General features: G+C 42.4%; 3 protein-coding genes across 3 annotated transcripts; 1 reads left to right on the top strand and 2 right to left on the bottom strand.

The window, feature by feature from the left end:
- Positions 1-3,353: 3,353 nt before the first annotated feature.
- PtrM4_098230 (uncharacterized protein) lies at positions 3,354-8,563 on the top strand (the record flags this gene model as incomplete). Its single annotated transcript, XM_066107257.1, has 2 exons — positions 3,354-5,241; positions 5,307-8,563. 2 exons carry the CDS (start codon positions 3,354-3,356, stop codon positions 8,561-8,563), a joined length of 5,145 nt encoding a protein of 1,714 aa, XP_065962925.1.
- Positions 8,564-9,216: 653 nt separating this feature from the next.
- Positions 9,217-10,869, bottom strand: PtrM4_098220 (uncharacterized protein; the record flags this gene model as incomplete). Its single annotated transcript, XM_066107256.1, has 1 exon — positions 9,217-10,869. One exon carries the CDS (start codon positions 10,867-10,869, stop codon positions 9,217-9,219), a length of 1,653 nt encoding a protein of 550 aa, XP_065962924.1.
- Positions 10,870-23,780: 12,911 nt separating this feature from the next.
- On the bottom strand, positions 23,781-25,151 carry PtrM4_098210 (uncharacterized protein; the record flags this gene model as incomplete). The annotated part of the gene is made up of 1 exon (XM_066107255.1): positions 23,781-25,151. One exon carries the CDS (start codon positions 25,149-25,151, stop codon positions 23,781-23,783), a length of 1,371 nt encoding a protein of 456 aa, XP_065962923.1.

Raw genomic sequence — 25,151 nt, 5'->3', positions numbered from 1 at the left:
TAGACGTTATACTGCGGTAAAACAAGCTAAAGGTTAGTATACTAAGTACTAGCTACTGGATCTAGCTAGTTTAATATACTAAAAGCATGAAAATTAACTTTCTTATCTAACTATTACAATAGCTAATAGAATAGCTCTAAACTACAGTATATTATTTATTAATATCTATGTAATAGCATATGTGTTAGTAGGCCTTGTACGATCGTACGGGTGAATAACAACAACGAGGTTCTTCTAGTGACTCGTATTAGTATTTGTATTAATTGTCTACGAACATAGCTACTACGCAGGTACACCTAAGCTCTGCGCAAGGTGGGCCGAAGTCGGGCCAAAGTGTTAAGCAGCCGACGTCTCTACCGATACTCACGATTCGACAATATGAAATTTCTAGCCAAAAAGATACTCTAAATAAAAATTTGTAGCTAGAAAAGAGCAGAGCTTTTTAGTATACTTAAGCACTGCCAAAGTTACACGAATCTAAGCTTACTAATCAGCCTCTTAGATAAGCTAGCCTAAAGAAGAAGATCTTTGCTTTCTAGAACACTAAAAGCTAAAGTTCTAGCTAGTCTAGTTATATAAATATTTAGCTTAAAAAAAGGTAACTTTTTGAATGTTGTTTTCTTTTAGTCTCCCTACTGTATAACTACTAAGGAGCCGAACTTTGCTTTACAGCTTATACTGCAGCAGATTGCTAATCTAACAGACACTCTTGCTAAGTAACAGGCACGTTATTATAAGGAAATAGCTGCTATACGCGAAGACTTTAAAGGGCGCCTTAATATAGTTACGTAGTTAGTAATAACCTTACTAAAAGCTACTTTCGCTAAGACTAAAGAGGAACTAGCACCCGAAGACACCCTAAAGTCTAGGAATAGCTTATCTCTAACTACCTAGACTCTACCTACGACTTAAACTCCTACCCCTAATAAGAATTCGAGGTTAGAACAATTACCTAACCCCCCTACCTTTAGTAGCAAGAAGAAAGATCTCCTACTCTTTCTTACTAAACTTCGCTTTAAGTTAAAAGGAAACGCTAACTACTTCTCTACTAAAGAATTACAACTTATATACGTATACTCTTAACTTAAATATGACCTTACTACACTTATAAACTTACTTATAGGCAAAGATATCATTATAGTGGACTAAATTATTTAGTTCCTTAAAGTAACCTATAGAGACCATAACTACGAACTTACTACTCAGAGCTAAATTAATAACCTAAAGTAAGGAAAGAGGAACTTTCTCTCTTACTTTACTAAATTCCGATGCCTTATAGCTAACACTAACCTAAATAAAGGTGCCTAGATCAACTAGCTCTAACGCTAACTCTCTAACAAGCTTAAGAGAGCTATAGTAGGAATCTTAATCTCTCGCTCCTTTAATAATTACGCTAACCTAATAACCCTATATAGTAATAACCTACGTTACTTACTGGCTAGCTAATCCTATTATATAATAGCAAAGTAGCTAAAGTACCTTATAGAAATAAAGCTAGACACCTTAAACTACGCCATAGCTAGCTTCGCCGCATTATAGAAGCTAATTAAGGAAGAGCGCTACTTTAAATATAATAAGATAGGCTATATATCTAGAGTTCATAAAATGCCTATACTAACCTAGTATATCTAATCAAACAGCTCCTCTCGTTCTATAAGCCCTCGCTCTTTCTAATCTAACTCTTTAAAGTCTTTAAAATCACGATCACAGGGACGCCGCTCTCGCAAGTTACTTACTAAGGGGAAAGGCGTATCCTAGAGATAAGTCGCTCATTAGGACCGCGCAGTTATTTAATCTCTGCTAAACTTAAATCTAAATTTTAACCTAACACCTAGAAACCCTATATTATAATATCTTAGGTAGCTTAATAAGCTAATATTAAGAGTAATCTTAATACCTTAGTTAATGCTAGAGCTATAGGTATTAGATATATTTATAGAGATCTCGCGCGTAACCTAAAACTCTACTAAGACCTACTACCCTACGTTGTATACCTTACTAGATTTACTAAGACTATACTAGATAGTAGAGAATTAACTTACACCGTTAACCTATTCCTATAATAGAATAACTATACTAAGTCTATACGCCTCTTGATTATAAATACTAGACGCTATAAAATAATCTTAGGATAACCCTAGATATATAAGCACTAGATAAACCTAGACTATAAAAAGGAGAAGAAGCTCCTATTTACCGCCTAGCAGTGTACTAAACGCTACCTTAAGAAAACTCGAATAGCTACTTTATAGAAGAATAGTACGGAGGTTGTAGTTAAACCTTAAGGTACTCCTAAGCCCTAAAACTTATAAACGCTATATAATAGCGGCATAACTACTAGTAGCTTAATATAAAGCGCTGACTATAAAAACTAAAACCTAATTATAACTACAGTCCTAGCTAAGACTATACGCCTATATTATATAATTAAGATAATAAATTAAAGTTAAGACCTAAGCTTAATATCTACTATATTAGCGCAGCCCTACTTATAACCCTAGCACGTAAGAAAGGATACAAGATCTACGCCGTTAGCCTAGCGAGTATTAAGAAGGCCCTAGCTAAGAAGACCTATATAAACCCCACCACGAAAGTCCCTCTAGACTACTATAACCTACTAGAAGTATTCTCTTAAGAGAATTTAAAGCAGCTCCTAAAGAGACGCCTACACAACTATAAGATTAAACTTATAGAGAGTAAGTAACACAGCTTTAGCCCGCTCTATATTATATCCTAAGACGAACGTAAGGTGCTGTGTAAATACTTATATAAGAACCTATTTAAGAGTTTTATCTGCGTAAGCTCTTCGCCTATTACCTTACTCGTTATCTTTATAAAGGAAATAGGAGGTAGTGTCGGCATACACACGGTGTGTCGCCTAATAAGGCCCAATGTACCGCCTCGATCCTACTTCGGCCCAACTCGGACCCAACGCTATGTATACCTTCGTAGCCCCCACATTCGTAGAATCATCATACACCAGAATACCAATACACAAGATTACCTTAGCTACTGTTATTCACCGTACGATCGTACAAGGCCTTCCAACACTGATCAGTGATTGCACGGCAGTCACAGACAGTTAGGTTAAGAAGAGATAGATTCTTTACCCCGCGCGTTCCCTAGATTGCCTATATCAGCAAGGCGGAGTTATCTATGCTAAGCTCACTGTTAGCTATATCAGGCGTCGTTCGTGGCTAGCGACCGACCGTTACAGCCGTATCAGAAGCGTTCCAAGACGCCGTCTATACACGCGCCAACCGACCGGTTGAGATTTGACCCGTGTACAACCCACGACCACCGACGCATCTCTAGCGAACGCAGCTAGCGCAACAAGCGTCAACAAGAACACAATGGCAGGAGAGAGAACATCATCGGAAAGAGCACCGGTAGCCAGGACGCCGGCAGTAGGAATGGCGAGCAGTAGTAGAAGAGTGGTACCCACACTAGAGGCGCTACTAGGGACCACAAACATAAAACCAAGAGAATGGCATCACATCGATCCAGAGATGTGGGAGGACAACGTTGAAGCTGCAGACGATGAGGTAGGGATTACTACAGCAACAACGTACATTGCGCGTGCGATTGCGGACTATACAGATCGACCAACAGCAGATGAAGAACTCTTTTGGGAGTTCCGTCAGGACTTTGAAGGATGGACAGAGGCAATGTTCCTACGTGCCCAGCCAATATACACAAAGGAACTAAAGCGGATCCTCCGCTTTAAGGGAGTGTATACTGGCCGTATTAATATGGCACCTAGTGAGTCTCTAGCTAGGTTATTACGCATGGAGGAGTACCTAGAATGGCCTCAGGACGTATTCCAGTCGGCTGTGTTTGACACACGATCAGCTGCGCACATGTTGCAAGAGCGGGCACTACGGCAACAACGCAGTGAAGGATCAGTACAGTCCACAGACAGGAGATTATCAAGCCAGGCCCAGAGCCGAACCCAAACGCCTGTAAGGACAAGAGGCCGAGACGTAGACAGTCGGCAAACCCGCGATCAAGACCAGACCCACGCCCGTGTGCAAGGACGACAGGAGACCGTTGAGGAAGAACAACAGATTCAGGACCAGCTAGCAAAAACGATTGAGAAAGCCCAAAACCAACCAATCCGAAGCCAGCCTGTAGAGACAACTGAATCCGCACCGCAGCCAGCCTATCAGCGCGTCCAAAGTCAGCAACCTCCCCTCACCTACAACAACTTCGACCGATTCCGCGAGTATACACCAGCATACCCGCAACGTCCGAAGGGACTGAGCGTTCCCCCAATTGTGCCCTCTGGTGAAACAGACCCGTACAAGGCAGTTCCACCAATCGAGTTTGGCAATGAGAAACTGGATCCTAAGACGATCAATGTCTTCGTGAAAATGTGGGACCGAGACAAAAAGTATACGGGAAAGCCGTACGACCTCCTAGACGATAAATTGAAGATCTTCTACAGCATCTGTTATCACGCAGACATCGAGCCAGGGCAGTTCCATGCAGTCTTTCCACGGATTCTCGACGGCCGCGCAGAGGAGTATTACCTCCACTTCGTCGATCAGCGGATGGATACGTTCTTGACTGCCTACACAAAGCTCAAGAACCACTTCGACACAGACGTCAACCACGGCCATTACTACGCGGACTGGACGACGACATCGTTTGTCAAAGTCCGCAGGGAGAACCCCGAAAAGAACCTCCACGAGGTCCTTGACATCATGCTGGACAAGCTCCAATTGTGTCAAAGAGCACTTGGACAGCAGTACATGGGAGAATACGCGCTCCGAACGACTGTAATCACAGCATGCCGAGGCGTGAAGGAGCTCGAGATGGCACTCTACAAGCCGTCTCTAGAATGCGAGGTTCTGTTTGGAGATCTGCGATCGTCAATCGAAAACTCACTCGCCATGACCGTCTCCGTCAACTTCACTGAGGCGGATACGGATAGCCAGTACTACTTGGATCGTCGGTACAACAACAACAGCTCTGGAAGATTGCGAGGGAATTACAACCCTCGTGGTGGACGCAGCGGATTCACCCGCGGACGCGGTGGGCTTCAGCACCGCTCTGGAGTCAACACACAAATCGACAAGAAATGTTACGTCTGCAGCAAGACAGGCTGTTGGTCCACAAACCATACGCTTGAAGAAAGAAAACGCTCAAAAGCGCAGTACATCACACACTGCGCGATTACGGGAGAGCAAATGGAGTTTAGCACATTTCTCGTCGCGTACGAGGGGAAGAAGTCGACCAGTTCTTCCTAGAGGAGCAAGACGAAGATGATGAGGACCAAAGATTGGCAGTTAAGTACCTCACAGATCAGGCCTTTTTGCACCACGTGACTGGAGAAGACGTCTACAGGTGCAAGGAGCCTATTACGCCCGCAACGCAGTTCCTTATCGAGGATCGATACTCGCGAATCACGTACCAAGGCATTCTTCCTGACACTGGTGCCTCAAATGTATCGACAGCCGGAAAGGAGCAGTTCTGGGCGCTCCAAACTGAGGACCCCACCGTAACTCTAGATACGTCTACTGCTGGAAACGCATCTGTGCAATTTGGCAAAGGAAGCGTCACTACTTCGATTGGAACCGCACATGTATCGACACAGATTGGAAAGATCAAATTTGAGGTCTTGAACGCACCCACCCCGTTTCTCCTCTGTCTGAAAGACATGGACCGGCTCCACGTGTACTTCAACAATACTACGGACCAGCTGGTACAAGGAAAAGCTACCTTTCCAGTGATTCGCAAATGGGGACACCCGTGGTTCCACCTAAGCAAGGCAGAGCGCGCGCGCGTATTCCTTACGGAGACTGAGCTCCGACGCTTACACCGGAGGTTCGGGCATCCAGCCGTCGAACGGCTGATACGATTGCTCAAACGCGCAGGACACGAGGACGTGGATGAACGGCTGCTCCGAGAGATCCAAACGTTCTGCCATCACTGCCAAGCGCATGATCCAGCGCCGCGCCGATTCAAGTTTAGGCTGAAAGATGATCGGGAATTCAACTTCGAGATCCTCGTAGATGTGATGTATCTGAGTGGGAAACCAGTGCTTCACGTGATCGATTCGGCTACAACATTCAACGGCGCGCGATTTCTACCGTCTATGAGCGCGAAAGACACCTGGGAAGCACTCCGCCTGCTCTGGATTGATACATACCAAGGGCCGCCAGATATCGTCACCCACGACGCCGGCACCAACTTCGCGTCAGTCGAATTCAGATCAGAGGCGAAGATCATGGGAATCACATGTAAACAAGTGCCAACCGAGGCCCATTGGTCTATCGGCAAGGTAGAAAGATACCACGCACCGCTCAGACGCGTGTACGAGATCCTGAGGACAGAGCTTGACACTGGCACCAGCGACGCCGCAGTGTTGCAGATGGCAGTCAAGGCCGTCAACGACACCGCAGGCCCAGACGGGCTCGTACCCACGCTGCTCGTCTTCGGTGCATACCCCCGGATATCCATGGATTCACCACCATCTCCCTCGATAACCCATCGCGCGGAGGCAATCCAGAAAGCGATGAGGGCGCTGCGGAAGGCCTCAGCGGAACATGCGGTGAGCAACGCACTTGGTACCAGGAATGGGCCTACTACAGACGGGGTACTGTCACTGCCTCTTCAGAGTGAGGTGATGGTATGGCGCGAGAAGAATGGATGGCAAGGGCCGTATAGAGTCATCGATATGAAGGACCACGATGTTACTGTAGACATGATCAACGGCCCAACGACGTTCCGATCCACTGTCGTAAAACCGTACTATCGCGATCTGACTACAGCGATAGACGGCGCAGATCAAGGCACAGGTGGATCTCCGACCACAGACGAAGCGATTGCTGATGAACCGCCACTACCGGTACCACCGGCGGAAGCCAACCAAGCGGCTCAGCCGCGCAAGCGGGGCCGCCCACCTGGATCAAAGAACAAGCCCAAGGTGCAGTACCTGTCGAAGAAGGAGGAGGACGATTACGCCCTGGCCGTCAAGCTACGCAATGACGGCGTGATTAACGTCCCGGGCGCTCCATTCGAAGCATCCGATCAGAAGGAGATCGACGACCTCGTCGGCCGTGGAGTATTCAGTTTTGAGCTGTTTGATCCAACTCTACACGGCGGGTATCGTATCTTCAAATCGCGCATGGTCCGCGAAGTCAAAGGCAAGACCATGGTCCCGTACGAGAAATCACGCCTCGTTGTTCAAGGTTACAATGACGAGGGCAAACACGAGATCCTGACGCAGTCGCCAACCATCCAACGAGCCAGCCAGCGCCTGATTCTAGCCCTAGCGCCTGCATTACTCGATGAGGGCATGGTTGTGGAACTACGAGATATCACGCAAGCGTACCCACAGGCACAAACAGAGCTATTCCGCACGGTTTTAGCGCACCTCCCAAAGGAGCTTATAACAAAGTATCCCAAGGGAACAATTATTCGCGTAATCAAGCCACTCTATGGAATCGCGGAAGCAGGAGTCCACTGGTTTGCTACGTACCAAGGACACCACTGCAAGGAGCTCGACATGGCTACATCAACGTATGACCCGTGCCTCCTGATCACGAACGGGAGACGGGAAGCGTTTGGAATAGTGGGCCTGCAGACAGACGATACTCTCGCGATTGGGACGCCTGCATTCTCTGGTGCAGAAGACGCTGCGCTCCAGAAAGCCAATTTTCGAGCTAAGCCCAAGGAGAGACTGTCCAAAGAAGTATCACTCGAGTTCAACGGATGTACTCTAACGTTGCGCGGAGACACGATTCTACTTACGCAGAAGGGACAAGGTGCCAAGATCGAAATCATTGATCCGAAGGCAGCAAACCGAGCACAGAAGTACATGGAGCAGCGCGCGCGTGGCGCGTACATTGCGTCGATATGCCAACCTGAAGCATCGTTCGATCTTTCCGCGGCTGCGCAAATACAACAACCTAAGGACACAGAATACGTGAAGCTTAACCGCCGGCTGCAGTGGCAATCTGAGAGCATACAACGAGGCCTGCGATACGTCCCTCTCGACCTCGCTACAGCAAAGCTGGTAGTGTTCACAGACGGATCCTTCGCGAACAACCAAGACCTTAGCTCACAGCTAGGGTACCTACTTATCCTTGCGAATGAGTCGAGTCGACAAGACAGCACGTTTGATATTCGTGGTAACGTAATCCATTGGAGTTCGACCAAATGCAAACGCGTTACCCGGAGCGTTCTTGCCTCAGAAACGTACGGCATGGTTAGCGGTGTCGACATCGCTATCGCTATCCTAACAACCCTCAAGATAATTACAGGACGCCTAGGTCTACCACCGATCCCACTTATTGTGTGTACGGATTCATACTCCTTGTATGAATGCCTCGTCAAACTCGGAACAACTGCTGAGAAGCGACTGATGATCGACATCATGGCGCTTCGGCAGTCATACGAGCGTCGCGAGATCACTGAGATCCGCTGGATCAACGGAGAGGACAACCCCGCGGACGCATTCACGAAAGCAACACCAAATCGCGCGTTAGAACGTTTCATCGAAAGCAACAAGCTGTCAATCCGAGTAGAGGGATCTGTGCAGCGACCTACGGAGTAGGCACATATGCCTATTTGGAATCCCTCTCATTGTGCCCTTTTTAGAAGACCCGTTTTTCCTTACATCAGTCGTTACAATAAGAAAAGATTGCCAGTGTCGGCATACACACGGTGTGTCGCCTAATAAGGCCCAATGTACCGCCTCGATCCTACTTCGGCCCAACTCGGACCCAACGCTATGTATACCTTCGTAGCCCCCACATTCGTAGAATCATCATACACCAGAATACCAATACACAAGATTACCTTAGCTACTGTTATTCACCGTACGATCGTACAAGGCCTTCCAACAGGTAGTCTCTAATACTATATAGACTACTAGGCACTCAACGCTATTACTATTAAGAACGAATACCTAATTCTACTAATTTAAGAGAACTTAAGCTAACTAGGCAAAGTAAAGTACTATATAACGTGGTTCACAAGCGAGTCGCCACCCTGACCAAGTCGCCACCCTAACACAATCGCCGCGCCTAAGCAGCAACTTTATGCAATGCTACATCTACATCAATTAGAAAAGTCCTAACGTACCTAACGGGCGAGTGGGCCACACGGGCGAGTGGGCCACCTGCGCTAAGACCCCATTAAAACCACGACTGTACACGACTATATAGCACCGTCAAAGATAGTAAATAGAAATCGTAATAGGCTATTCTACTCAGAATCTATCGCTGCTTCTTGCCTACATGTGCGCATATTATGTCCTGCCTCGCCGCAGCGTCCACAGCGTCGTTGGCTAGGCTCGCCTGCCTCAACGCGCACTCTCTTCTTCGCCTTCTTCCTATCACTACATGCCCCAAACTCCTTAAGAGTCGTCAGTCGCACGCCCTCATCAATTGTTAAGGTCCCTTGCTGCTGTAAGCGCTTCCTTTTATATGATCTACGCTTACTTGAGGCCTCGTTGGCGGCTTGGAGCTCAGCGTTGCGCTTGGTCATTAACACCAGAGAATGCGCTATCATCTCTGCACCTTTTGACAGGCTTTTGATCGCCTCAACCATATACGTAGGTGAGCTATCTACATGTCTTCGAATCCTCTCTTGAATCAGCTTTGATTGCGACCCAAGTTCTAGGGTATTGCTTGGAGTTTGCGACTGCCAGGGACCGTCCTCGACGGTAGGTAGCAGTGGAGTGCGCAGCCGCACGTCAAGCGTCGATATCACAGCCTCTGGATTAAATGGGACTAAGCCAGCGCCTCGAAAGCTTCCTTGTATATTGGCCTTTGTAATCGCAGCGTCAAAAGCGCCTTTAAAGCACGGTAGGAACTCTAGTTTAGTGATATGGGTGATCTTGTTGCGCATTAGATCCTCGGCTTGGCGGCCATACGCTGTCTTCAAAGGCGAGAAACACCCCACATCAAGAGGCTGTAGTAGGTGCGACGAGTGAGGAGGCATGCAGAGAGTAATAATGTTGTGATCCTTGCAGTACTGCTGGAAATCGAGCGAGTCGTGGCTCTCGTGGCCGTCGATAATAAGCAGACGATAGTTTCCTACAGTCCTCTTCTTTGTGTGAGCGTCAAAGTGCTTTAACCACTCTAGACCAAGCTTGTTTGTTGTCCAGCCGTTCTCAGAGACTGCAATAACCCAGTCGCGAGGTAGGTTATCTTCCTTGTACCAGGCAGAGAGGTGGTTCTTGCCTTTGAAGATGATAAAAGGTGGGATTGCCCACCCAGTCGCGTTGATACCCTGGATCACTGTAGCCCACTCGCGATTGCCCTGCTGAACGCTCTTTGGTCGTCCTCGACGCTCAGAGCCTGTGACTACTGCTCCAGTTGATATCATGCCCATCATGAAGCCAGACTCGTCAAAGTTGTGGGTGTCCTCATCAAGGATACCGTACTTGGCCTTTGTGTTCTCCACAAGTCGGAACCAGCCTTGTATAACCTCAGGATCCTCACAGAGGGCTCGCTTGTAGTCATACTTGCGATTGAATTTGACCTTAAGCTCAGGGCGACGTTTGACGAAGGTTGCAGCCCAGTTCTGACCAACAGGGTCGCGGTGGCGCTCAGCCAACAAAGAATTAGCCATATCCTGCACAGCAGCAAGTCGGGGCGGAAATCCTCGCGCGTCGAGGTCAAGGATATGCTGGACAATTACATCCTCCTCTGTCTTAAGGAGGTTCATTGAGTTAGGCGTACAATCGCTCCGAAGAGGTATTCCAGCGCGTCGGCGCCCAAGAGTTACTCGAGATACGTTGTAGATAGCTGCAGCGCGTCTCTGCGACAGCGTCGCGTCGCGTTCGATAGCCTTGAGAGCAAGCTGTAATCGAGCCTCTTTTAAAGCTGGTAGATTGTTTTGTTGTTGGCTCATTGTGAAAGTACTGTAGGTAACAGTATGTTTTGGTGGGGTCTTAGCGGAGTGGCCCACTCGCCCGTGTGGCCCACTCGCCCGTGAGGTACGTTATACTAAGGGTGATTTACAGCTTACTCTCTTAGATATTAATTTATATTAATTTCGAAGCAATAAACGCGCTGTAGCTACCTATAACGTCCCCTAAAGAACACTTATCAACTAACGCGCTAGACAACGCCCTTAACGCGATTATAAGCTAAATATAAAGCGCCTTTTAAAGCTAGAAACGGAGGTAATTATATAGCTTATACGCGACGAGTCTTTCTATAGAATACCGCCCTTAAAGGCACACGTACGAGATATAGCTAATAGACTACTACGCGATTATAGTAGCGAGCCTATAAGTAAGAACTAGGTTAATAACTTTATATAACGTACACCTAAGCTACGTACGCGCTAGAGCCGTCTTTATAATTACTAGTATGCTTTCTACGAGGATCTAGTAGTTATTAGGCTATAGTTTAGCCTAGTTTAATTAATAAAGACGAAATATAGTATTATAGATAAGGACACTAAGAACTTTCATAAGTTAGGCTTTATAATAGGTAAAATATCTTCTTAGCTTATAGTCATAGGCTTAGGGAAACCTAGGAAATAGAAGATACTGTAGCCTAGCAATCGCGAGTAGATAACTCTAGTCTAAGGCGTCTCTATAATAGGGCGTATTATCCTACATTTTTTTAATCTTTATAGGTAAAGTCCTTATTACCTTCTAGTTCGCAGATCTGCCACGCAATTAGATTATTACTATCTCTTCTACTAGTTAGATTAATAATAACCTCGCGCTAGCCTAGCTTAAGTACTTTAACGCCTATATAAAGGCGTCTTCTACTAGGGCGTATAGGCTGCTTATTATCGACAGCTATAAGAGCTACTACTTAATAGAATTCTAGAACTACTATAAGGAGAATAAGATTATTACTCTCTATATACTACCTTACTCGCCGCACCTTCTATAGCCTCTTAACGTTGTCCCCTACTTGCTATTAAAGCGCACGTACGGCGATAAGATCTTACTCTTAGCACATAGCCGCATCTACTATATTAATAAGGAAACTTTCCTACTAGCCTTGAAAGTAGCTTATAAGAAGACGTTTACACTAGAGAATATTTGCGCTAGGTTTTAAGGCGCTAGGCTAGTCTTATACGACCTAGAAGCGATGTTATTAGAGCTAGATATATAGCTACGTACGCTAATACTACCTATACTAGGCATTATCGCCTAGGAGGCGTAAACACCGCGTAACGCCCGCGAGGTAGAGGCGCAATCTAAGCTAATTTAAAATTGTATACAAAACTACTAAAAGTTACTAGTAAGCTTATTAGATAAGCAGGTTAAGTAGCTAAGTAAAGACGCTTATTAGATAGCTTATAATATAGTCTTAGTGTAGAAGGAAATAGGCTGCCTTTAAGACGCTATTAATACGCTTATAAAGCGTAAGATCTATAAAAGACGCTATATACGGACAAAGAAGGTATGAATAGTTAGTAAGGTATCTAACCTAATTGCTAAAAGGGAGGGTAGTAGTTATAAGGAGGGTAAGGAGCCTATAAAGAGGGTATGCGTAGGGCGACGCTGCGGCCGTTGTAGCGAGATTAGATACAACTCCTACACCTATAAGGCAGAAATTAAGGATGCAGATAATAGCGACGCTTCTAAATAATCCTATAGTATAGCGTATAGTATAGCAGTTTATTGTGGTGTTGCGTAAAGTTGCTGCGCAGGCGCGACGATTATGTTGGGGTGGCGACTCGGTTAGGGTGGCGACTCGCTTGTGAACCACGTTAAAGCTTCATATTATTGCTACCTTTAATTGCCTACGTATCGCTACAAGTAATAAATAGCTATCTACTTTTATTACTTACTATAGCCTGTTTGAAAGCTTAGTTATACTATTTAGATTGGCTAACGTACTAAGTACGTTTTAGCACTTCGTGAACAACGTGTTACGTCTATTCTTAGATGTATTCTATACTGCGTATCTCAACGACATCCTAATCTATAGTAAGAGCCTACACGAATATAAGAAGCACGTTAGAGCAGTCTTAGGCACTTTTAAGGAAGTTTGACTTTAACTTGACATTAATAAATACGAATTTACTAGACTAAAGGTACTTGCCGTAGCTACGTTATTAGAGTTAATAGAATACGAATAGACTCTAAGAAAGTCTAAGCTATAACAGACTAGGAACACCTAAGTAACGTAAAGTACGTACGAGCCTTCCTTAGGTTTATAAACTTCTACTAATTGTTTATAGATTACTTCTCTTACCTTACTACTCCGCTTATCGCCCTAACTAAGAAGAAGGTTAAATTCCTCTTTAACGACGACTGTCGAAAGGACTTTAATAACCTAAAAAGCGCCTTTACTAGCGCACTAATCCTACGATACCTCGACCTAGACCTACTAACTACTGTATTATTTGTTGCAGAAATATATATATTCTTATGATAGCTGGGATGACACCGATTAGATTCGTTTAAGAGTGGGATCATTAATTGCTCTAAGGATTAGAAAGATCAGACGGCTAGTCTAGTATTTATACATAATAGACTAGTACCTTAGCATATATCTAGAGTATGAAAGACCCAATCTCATTATAAAATTATCTAACGTCCAACATTAAGTCTATTTCCGCGACACACCCCCTAGTCCGACGCCGTCTCAAAAGGTCGGATTGCTATTCACATAAGTTAGATTACTTATCGTAGTGCCCCTCTATCTTTTTAATCCTCTATAAGTCCGCCACTAACTAGCGCGCCCCTCTATAGGCATAAGAGCTGCTCGTCTAGTCGCTCTTAACTATAACACCTTATACGTTCGAGCCTTTTTAAAAAATATGCCTGCTGTATAATTATAAGTTCTCCTTTCAATTCCTATTGTCAGATAATAGCACTGTTGAAGATGAGAGCGTACAGACGCTAGGTTAGACTAGCGCGACCCGGCATCTGAGAGAGCCAATCGGATCACAGGAAGGCTTGGCACCCCCTAGGTGTGCCCACAACCGTAGACAGAACCACGACACGATGAATTATTAATATTATCACCATTATTATCTATTTCATCAGTATTCTAGATGAGAGTGAATATCTGACAATTAAGAGTCTCACTACCTTTACCTACCTACCAAAATGACCACATTTACCACCCGCGACGCGACCGTGACTTTACGCGACTAGTCAGACTACACTAGGTAGATGCTGCAACTATAAGCGCGTTGCGTAGCGCACAATATTTGGGATAAGATTAACCTAAAATCTACTACTTAGCCCCTTCGGGAGCCAAAAGACATTAGAATCCTAGTATTCGCTAACTACTAAGCAGCTGCTAGCATCGGAGAACTAGAGCGCCTAAGCGAGCTGTCTAGCAGCGGGCAAAAGGCATTTAAAGAAGATCTTGAGTACTATCGTATGTCGATAGAGCAGTACAAGAGCGACCAACACTAGTACGAAAAGGAGTAATTAAGCTTCTAACATATTATAACCTTAATTTAATTAAGCGTGTTTACTACACCTACTACGTATATGCTGTCTTATAGATAAGACATTACGCGAGTGGATTGCCAACCTACAACTAACCGTTGGGGTTAATAACGAGACTGAGAAAGACCAAGCACGCGAGCGCTATCTTGCGGCCCTACAGCCTATAAGAAGCGCGGCGCAATAGGACACGTAGCTAGCTAAGTATAACTAAGACGCAACCTACGCGGAGACGTACAATGTCCCTAAGCTATCCTAGCTTAGCACAACAATAAAAGACTTCCTAGCAGCTGTTAATAAAACTACACCTATGTAGGCTACTAATTTTTAGGATAATAATTGTAGGGCAGTAGGCATAAGCTAGAAGAAGATAGTAAAACGGTTCCGAGAGCATATAATAATAAACTATCCTCTTAGATTAGGGAAGTATAAAGTAGCTATAGTGTGGTAGAGCAAGTGGGAATGAACGGACCCGAAGGGCGCTCGGACAGTGGAAACCATATGGGATCGCGAAGGATCCCATCGGACATCACTCAGACACCCACACACACACACTCTCTCTCTCAACAATCTAATCTCGAATACTTGCATCGAGCACACGTTCCTGTGGGAAAATCCTCCACTACAATAGCAGCTTACGATAGACTATATAGATTAACTTTTACTAGCAGTGAATCCGACTAGGAGCTATTAGGGACGCCTTATAGTTTAAAATCCGCGCTATTAATAAAAATAAATTAATGAAAATAAAACTAGGGCAGACCTCGCTAACAACGTACTAGGGACGTCCTCCTAAACAACGCTAAACTAGGGTAGACCCTAATACTAACGTATAAGCTAGAAGCATAAAGTCTACGCTTAAGAGATCTTTAGAACAAGACTCTTTTACTACTACTAGAGTACAATGCTAAGCATATAGATAATATTATAGTATTAGAATATGCTTTTATCTCTACCTAGAGACTGCCCTAAAATAGTAGCAACCTAATAAGACAATAAACGAGCTTATTAAGTTTAGACATAAATATAATTTATCGTTTTAAGAGCTAATCTGCAGATAAAGTAGACCCTATACTCGTACACTAGTGCTAAAGTAATTATATACACTAACCCTAGATTTCTCTTAGTCACTAATTAAATAACTAGAAGGCTAAAAGATTACAGACGTAGACGCTGCGCTCACTACTATCGCACGGAGTGGGACAGCTAAGCACACGTACCCTCTCGCACAATTATTTATTCTTGATTTAGGAGCAACGTGCTATATTATAAGTAATCTAGATTAGATATATAACGACCGCCCGTTATTATTAAGAGACTATATATAGGCTAGTAGTATAAAGATTTAGATACGGGGATACAGGACTACAGACATTACGCTGCAATATTAGCATAGGACAACAAAGCTAATGCTGCGAGATATAGCAATCTACCTAGAGATCGTATATAATCTAGTGTCCTTCCAACTGTTATAGCAAAGAGGAATCTAGTAGGATACTAAATTAAACCTAACTAACCTACGAGGACTAGACAATTAAGTTATTAGTAACCTCTTAGAAACCTTTAGCTAGTAGGTATTAGAGTATAGTCCTCTACCCTAGGCATTTATCTATATAAGAGCTATTACAATACGCACGTAGAGAGGACTAAAGAAGACTTTAGCGATGCTATAGCACAAGAGACTTAGCCACCTAAGACTAGCAGCAATTAAGCATCTCGTGCAGTAGTCTAAGGGGGTGCGAGTTTAAGGGGTAACGATAGTATAATGTAACTCCTGCGGAAGAGCTAAGTCTAAGAGACAGATACAACGCCTACCGCGAACAAACGATAATAGCCTAGGAGAGTAACTCGCTATCGACTTCTATACATATAGAGCCTAGGCGATTATAAAAAGAAGAGCTAAATACTTATTACTAATCGTTTTTTAGGCCTCTAATAGGACCTATACTTTACTAACAACTAGATAGCTAAGTCTATTATCTAGCTGCTTACAGCTTTCTTCTTATTTATAAAGAACTATTATAATATATCTATTAAGACTATAGAGTCTAACAACGAGATTATAACTGTTAAGCTAGATGTTAAGTGATAGCTAGTAACACAAGGTATTAGAGTTAAGCCCTTAGCCCTAGACACACAGGCACAAAATAGTGAAGCTAAGCGCTTAGGGGGTGTAAACAAGGAGAAGGCACGCGTAATGCGACTTAACGCTAACCCCTTTTAAGAACTATAGCTAGAAATTACTTAAGCCGTAGTCTATCTCTATAATAGAACCCTAAACTACAACAATCACTAGAAGACACTATACAAAGTCTTCTTTACGCGAGTAGCGTTTAGCAACGGAATAGTTAAATCTCTCTAAAAACTAAACCTTACTCACCCTAAGGTATATAGCTGCAAAGCTTTTGCTATAATAGACGACACCTATAGAGGAAAGTCTCGTCTATAGCGCCTCGACCTAAAGGCATAGATTAGATACCTAGTTAGATACTAATTATTAAATATCTATCGCATCTAGATACATTTACTCGCTAAAGTAATTAGCACTAGAGACGTCGTTTTTAACGAAAACTTGGTATTTAATAGTAAGTCTAAGGACCTGATAGATAGCCTTATAAATAGTATGCTAGAAGATATTGCGACATATGTAAGGACTATCAAGCTGCCGACACTATCGCAGCAACTAGAGACAGAGTCCTTCTACGAAGACAGTCCACTAGAGGAGTCACTCGCTTAGGACAGCGAGGGCGACTAGCTAGGATACTACTAAGGGAGGAAAATCTAGGACAGCTGCCTAACACCTCTAGCGACACCGCTACCCGCAGCGTTATTCGCGCGGCTAATAGCAGGAGCATCGCTAGATAAGAAGGATTAACAGGTAACTCCTTAGACTGCCCTATAGGTAGCAGCGTTTATAGCAGGTACCTAAGCTAGAAAGGTTAGAGAACATAGATGAGTAGCTATAGATAAAGCTACAATTATAAAAATACTCGCTAAAGGCTTAAAGCCCTATTATAGTTAGCTACTACCTTTGCTGAAATACCAAACTAAGCTTAAAGACTACCTAATAGGAGAAATATTTAATAAAGTAGAACAGTCCTATCTAGCAAGCTACTATTACATAAGCTTATAGATAGAGATCCCTATAAAGAAAATAAAGTAAATAGGATAGTAAATCCTAGACTATATATAGGTATTCACCTATAAACTTAATAAGCATCACTAACTACTTAAGTGCAAGGCACGACTAGTCGTCTGCGGTAATTAGCAGCGAAACATCACATCGCAAGATATATACGCTGCAACCCTCGCAAGCTAATCGTTCTAAATGCTAACCGTAATTGCGGTAAAGTACAACCTAAAGCTTAAATAGTACGACGTAGTAAACGCCTTCGTGTATACGATAATAGACTAAGAAGCATTTATAAGAATGCTACGCGGCTATTAGAAGCTAGATACTATACTTGAGCTTAATAAGGCATTATATAGACTGCGCATATCCCCGCTCCTCTAGCAGAAAGAGTTTATAAGTACTCTTAAAGAACTTAGTTTCTAAGAAGTACCTTACGAGCCCTTCTATATTATTAAAGGCGGCATTATTATCTTCTTTTACGTGGACGATATTATACTAGTATACTATAAAGATATAGAGTAATCCGCCTAGCAGGCAATTACCCGCCTATAGGAGAAGTACCTCTTCACAGGAGGAAATAACCTATAATAGTTCCTCGGCGTCGAGATTATTAGAGATCGCAAATTAAGAACGATCTAACTGTTGTAGGCGGCCTACGTAGACAAGATTAGTAGACTAGCCAACTATACTAATATTAGACACGACACGCTGATAGCGACTGCCGAACTACTACTAAGAGACGGCCTAGCCTCCTTATTAGAGATTAATAAATACCAGCGCAAGATAGGCTTACTCCTCTTCGCAGCTGTAACTACTAGACCAGACATCGCCTTTGCGACGTCGCAGCTCGCCTACTTTCTCTCTAATCTAGGACTAGAGCACCACAACGCTGCCAACTGTGTTCTTCTATATCTACTAGCAACAAAACACCTCGCGCTATAACTTAGAGGAGGTACTAGACTACAGATAGCTAGCGACGCCTCCTTTACTAACAATACACTAGACAGGAAAAGCTTACAAGGCTACGCGATTAAGCTCTTTAATAGACTTATCGCATAAAAAGTAAATAAATAAGACACCGTTATAACATTAGCAACAGAAGCTAAGCTTCTCGCCCTGTCTTAAGTAGCTCAGGAAGTTCTATTCCTGTCCCGTCTCCTTAAGGAGCTAAACATCTAGCTTAACACCCCTAGTATTACTATTTAATGCGACAATAAATAGACTATTCGCCTAGTCACAGAGGAGGTCTTAAAGCTTTAAACTAAACTTAGATATGTTAACATACACAACTACTAGATTAGACAGGAGGTGTCGACAGGCTGGATCTCCGTAGAGTACACGCCTACCGCGGATATAATCGCCGACGGTCTCACCAAGTTATTGCTACTAAATAAATAGCTAGAATTCCTAGAACAACTAGGACTAGTCCCCGCTGAGGAAATCCTGGCGAGAAACTTAGCACCACTCGAAGAAATTTAAGAAAAACTTAAAAATCTCGTGGTAAGCCTTAAGTAGGACTAAGTGCCTAGCTTATAAGCGTGAAGAGCGTCTAAGCTAAAGGGGTGTGTTAGATAATAGCACTATCAAAGATGAGAGCGTACAGTCGCTAGGTTAGACTAGCGCGACCCGGCATCTGTGAGAGCCAATCGGATCACAGGAAGGCTTGGCACCCCCTAGGTGTGCCCACAATTGTAGACAGAACCACGACACAATGAATCATTTATATCATCACTATTATTATCTATTTCATCAGTATTCCAGATGAGAGTGAATATCTGACACCTATAAATTGCTTAAAAATAAGTGTTCGCAGCTAGTATATACGGCTGCTTATTTCCTTCTAGTAGCTTTAACTAGTCTCTTTAAAAAGATTAATTACTAACTATATAGCGGTCTAAAAAGTTATCCTAGATAGGCTATATTATCCTAGACCTTCTGCTCCTATGTGTAGAAACCTGCTAAAAAATAACATCTATATTAGTTAATATCTTAGTCCTAAGTCCTTTTGCGGTTAAGCGGTAAATCTTACGTTTCAAAGACTTTATAAGGTGCGTAGTAAAAATTAATAATCCTTACGCTGTAAATGGTTAGAGCGTGTTTATTATACTAAAAACTAGTTAGGGAGCATTATACTAGTAACGCTATTAGCGTTATTTCGCTAGACTAGCGCTAATCCCTACTATCAATGCCTATAGCCCAATCTTTTACTTAGCTACTTTATATTTTCTACTCTACCATTACAATAATTCTTACTACCGCCTTTATACTATTACTTCTTCGAATTCCCGCACAGCACGCTCTTTATTTACTCTTCTCGCCTTCGTTCTCCTTTGCCCTTTTTACTCGTCTTCGTCGTCGCCGCTCTAGTTATAGTAAGTTTAAGTAGCTACGCAGTAGTAAGTAAGTAAGATACTAATAAAATGTAGCCTAAGACTACTCGCGGTAAGGCCGATTAACGAGCTAATACTAAATATACTTATAACTCTAAAAGTGCTACCTCTAGTAGCTTACGTTTAGCTAGCGCTCTCTATTTTACTACTAGTAATCGCTATAAGCCTAAGTCTCGTCGCCCTACTACCTCTCTAATTATTGATAATATAAGCCTATTTTCCCTCTTATCTATTAAGAAGTAATACAGCTTTTAAGCTAGTATTCCATATAAGTTCGCCTACGAGCATTACGTCAAGTAGTAGGCTTTAAATAATAGTAATAGGCTTTATTATAATTAGGTTAATCGTAAGAGTAGTTACTACTAGACTTATAGGAGCTTTATATATATACTCAAGTATAAGTTTCGCGCTTAGTCCCTAATCTTAATTTGATTAGCTAATATTATTCCTAGCGACGAGTCTATTGCTAGTAATATTTACGCCGCTATAAAGCAAGACATACGTAAGCAGCGTCAGGACGCTCCCTTTATAAGTTATACTCTAGTTAATTAATAGCTTGCGTATAGCTAATAAGTCTGTCTAGCATATTATTAAGAAGTATTATAATATTATCTTTATGATAATCTAGAAGCTTAATAATCGTATTAAGTTTAAGCGTCTATCTACTGACGCTTCTAAGAAGTCCCCCGTATCTAATAATAATAATAATTAACTCGTTTCTAAAGAGGAGAATATTACTTTTAATATTAATAAATACTATACCTACTCTTCTTAAAAAGAGGAGGACTATATTAATCTCTCTAGCGAGGCTAAGTACACTACACCCACTTATAAGGCGAGTATCTTTCGCTAGGATAAGGATAATTCTTTTCTTGATTATAAGCCTTCTACTAGTCGTTTCTACTTAAAAGTCCTCTACTAGTCCTTTATCTACTTGAAAGCCTAAGCGTCTTACTATCCCTAATTACGCTGCTATTTATTGCAAGTCTATTTAAGACTTTACTCATCGTATTAGTAAGATAGCTATTAAGTTTACTAAGAAGCTTAAGCGTAAAAAAGCTTAGATTCTTTTCTATCTATTAATCTCTTACTTCTTCTTAGGTAAGCCTTACTAATAACGCATTCTAGCTAATTAAGGCCTTTATCCTTAAGCCTTATATAGTAGTTTCCTTAATCAGACTAATTTCCTTAAATAACGCTTTATTAATTAGTAATCTACTATTTCGTATCTTAAAGATTAAGCTACGCCTTAAACTTCTTAAACTATTATTAGGTTAACAACTTTGTCAGACTATTAGCTAGTATTAAGCTAGTCTCCAGTTATTCTACCTAGAACGATCCCTTTACGTACTCTTACCTAAGCCACATATTCTAAATATCTATATATTATAGTCTTATTATAATCTGTTTATTTTTCCTAACAACTAGTCTAATCGTTTATTAATTATCGTACTAGATCTTCTAAACGTCCCTAAGATTAAGGTTTGGTTCTTTAAAGAAGCGCTGAAGTGCTATAGCTTCCTTAGCTATATACTTAAGAGTAAGGAGTTTAGCTTTAGTCGTTAAGGTAGTTACTATGCTCTAGCGCGTTACTTTCTAGAAGATCGCGCCGCTAACGAGCATTGCAATGTAGCCGTACAATAAGCGACGCGTTTCTAGATTATCTATAAAAGACGCGTCGCTATAGATAACTAGGTCTAGTCTAGTCTAGTGCCTATACTAGATAGTATCTTATTAAGTCTTTTATATATATATTATTACTTATTCTACCGCCCTTATATACTAATTACTTAGATTAGTTAAGAAATACGACAGCCTAGAGACAGTAAAGGCTACGTTAGATCTAAGCAAAATAGCTATATATAGGACTAATCTAACTATTCCCTAGTATACCTCAATGTACTACTAAGTTACTTTTCTATTAGACTCAATCAGTTCTCTTAATAGTAGCGGAGTAAAAGGGAATATTCTATCTTCTAAGCTAAAATTCTTAGTAATCTTGTTAATATACGTGTTATAGAGTACGGTAATTATATAAGAGTCTTAGTCCTAAATAACCTTAACCCTAAGGAACTACTTAAGTAGTCCTTATACCTTAATCTTATACTTTAAACTAATTACTCTCTATCATTCTATAGCTTAATCCTTAAACTCTTTAAAAAATATAAGTAGGATGTTGTCTATATAGAATAATAATAAGAACTTATAATCCTTATCTAGGAATAGGCAGGGCTCTTTCTTTAAGCACTCTAGTCCTGCTTTCCTAAGCGATCTAGAGAACTCCTTATAGTAGAGGAGTAGTAAGCTTCTTAATCTATACAACTCGCGATTTAGCTAAATATATATTCTAATTTTCTTAAATCCATTAGCTAGCTAACAGAACACAAGATTTTCTGCTATAATCTTAGTATTTAAGAATACTCTTACAGCATTGAATTATACAATCTCTATATTAAACTTAGCTATAATTACTATAGTAGTCCTAAAGTATTTAGGTACTAACGGAGCTATATAAGTAGAATTTAGCAAGTTTTTTACTTAAAGATCGCCTCTTATAATAATCTAAGCTTTACCTTAGTTAAGGTACCTTTCCTAATTATACTGATATATCTAAACCTATTTAAGCGAGAGTAGCTTATTAGGGACTTAATTTATTAGGATCTTAGTCTATGTCTCTTTCTTCCTAAGCAAATTAACCTCCTTATTAGAGTTATCTATAAATAGAGGGCGCATTAAATAGCTCTATAGCTTACGCTATATTAGTAGTAGTTTAGGTAGGACGTCCCTATGCGGACGATCCCCTAAATTAAGTACCTACGGTATAGATGATTAAGCGTTACTAATATAACCATAGTATTCAGCGTCTTATAATTTACTTAATCTTTCTAGATCTTGTTTATCCCTAGTATATACGTGTACTTAAAATCGCTCTATAGACTATCTATATCTTAGAAATTCGCGATTAATACGTGCACACCTATAGGTGTAGCTCTATCTCCTAATCAATTATCTAGATCCTTGCTTCTACCTTATCTACGCCTAATAGGTATATAGCGATAGACTATATTAGGCTCTATCTAATCTCCCTAGAGTCCCCTACTAGTTCCTTATATAAGCGTACTTAATCTAACATCTAGATCCTCTATCAGCGTAGTCGCCCTTAAGGAAGATCTTACTAATACGCGCAGACGTTTACGACGTCTTGTGCCTTAAGTAACTAATTATTCTTAAGTAGTTATTCCCTCTTAATTATCTACGTTAGTAGACACTAGTTATATAAGAGATTTATTAAGTTACGTTAGGCGCTCTAGCCCTTTGCTACGTAATTTAGTAATAACTAGATTACCTATATTAAGATCTCTAATTTTATAAGGTTAATATATTCCTTATTAAATACTAGATAAAAAACGCTAATTAGTATCTATCCTAGAGCTATGTAGCTTAGGCGTCTACTCTGGAGTTATAAGTCTATATCCTAGATTCTAACCTACGCGAATTCTTGAATAATTACTAGCTAGTAAATTAATTCGCTTAGTCTCTACTTACCTTTATTACTAATTATCTAGTTAGCCAGCCTCCAGTTTAGGTCCTTTAGGTAGCTTATCCCTAAGATTACTTTCAGTAGTTAGATCTGTCGTCTAGATTGCCTAATCTTTAAAATATAAGATATTAATATTTACCTCTAGATTATATAATTCCTTAATATTAAGTATATCTATAAGTTTAATTAATTATTTATTTAGTAACATGATCCATGGGCGAGCGGCGCACACGGGCGAGCGGCGCACCCCACCAACTTTTGCAACTTTAAAGCGATGCATCTCAACAACGCGATAATATTATTGCTAGATATTGATACAGTAGATTACTCTATATTAATAGTATCAGTCTTGCATGTGCGCGAGTTGTGCCCAGTCTCCTTGCACCTAGTGCAGCGCCTTTGAGCCCGCTGGCTGAGGCCTGATCGCGCTCCTCCTTGACGCTCTTCATGAGCAATCTGCTGGTCAGCCTCATTTTGAGCCAGTATATCCTCTCCAGCTCCCTTTGTGAGTACTCCATGCTTCTGTATACGCCTTTTAGAGCACCGCCTACGCTCTGAGGCTGCGCTATTGGCCTTCTCAAGACTAGAGATCCGATCGCGCATCAGCTCAGCAGAGAGCATCATCACCTCGGCGCCCTTCTTTAGCTGGTCAATCGCCATAATAATTGAAGCTGGTGATGAGCTCTTGTGCTGGCGCACGCGCTCACGTATTAGGCTTGACTGAGCCTCAAGCTCACGCGCGTTGCTCGGCGTTTGAGCTACCCAGGGAGCCTCTGGCAGAGCTGCTGGAGGAGTAGGTGTACGCAGTTGTACATCTACCTTTGATAGAACAGCCTCTGGTTGTAGAGGAACAAGGCCTGCGCCGCGGAAGGCTGAGCAGATATTGGCTGGCGTGAACGCTTGATCAAATGCTGCCTTGAACGCTGGCAGAAACTCTAGCTTGGTGATGTGGTTGATGTGGTTGCGCATAAGGCTCTCCACCTCACGGCTGTACGCGCGCTTCAATGGCGAGAAGCAGCCAACATCAAGTGGCTGGAGTAGGTGAGATGAGTGAGGAGGCATACAGAGCGTATGGATATTGTTCTCCTTGCAGAGCTCCTGGAACTCTAGAGATTGGTGGCTCTTATGGCCATCAATAATAAGCAGGCGACGCGCGCCTACACTACGAGCCTGCGTGTGAGCGTTGAAGTGCTTTAGCCACTCAACTCCAAGCTCATTATTCGTCCAGCCATTATCGCTGACTGCGATCGCCCAGTCGCGTGGGATCTCAGCTTCCTTATACCAGGCTGATAGGTGGTACTGGCCAGCGAAGATGAGGAACGGTGGGACTGACCAGCCAGCAGCGCTGATAGCAGCGATCAGCGTTACCCACTCGCGATTGCCTGGCTGAATACTCTTCGGCCTGCCTCTCCTCTCTGCTCCTGTTATAACTAGCTGCGTTGTAATCTTGCCCATCATAAAGCCAGCTTCATCAAAGTTGTAGACGTCCTCATCGCAGATACCTAGCTCAGCCTTTGTCTCTTCTACAAGCTTAAACCACCTCTTTATTAATGTTGCATCCTCACAAAGAGCTCTCTGCCTATCGTACGCTTGGTTGAAACACGTCCGAAGACTGTCTGTACGCTTAACAAAGGTAGATGGCCAGTTGACTCCAACCTGCTCTCCACCACGCGCAGCCAGCAGCTTATCAGCCAT

The sequence above is a fragment of the Pyrenophora tritici-repentis genome, chromosome 4 (genome assembly GCF_003171515.1).
Source record: "Pyrenophora tritici-repentis strain M4 chromosome 4, whole genome shotgun sequence".
In the NCBI taxonomy this organism is placed as follows: domain Eukaryota; kingdom Fungi; phylum Ascomycota; class Dothideomycetes; order Pleosporales; family Pleosporaceae; genus Pyrenophora; species Pyrenophora tritici-repentis.
This window is presented reverse-complemented; position numbering and strand designations above follow the sequence as displayed.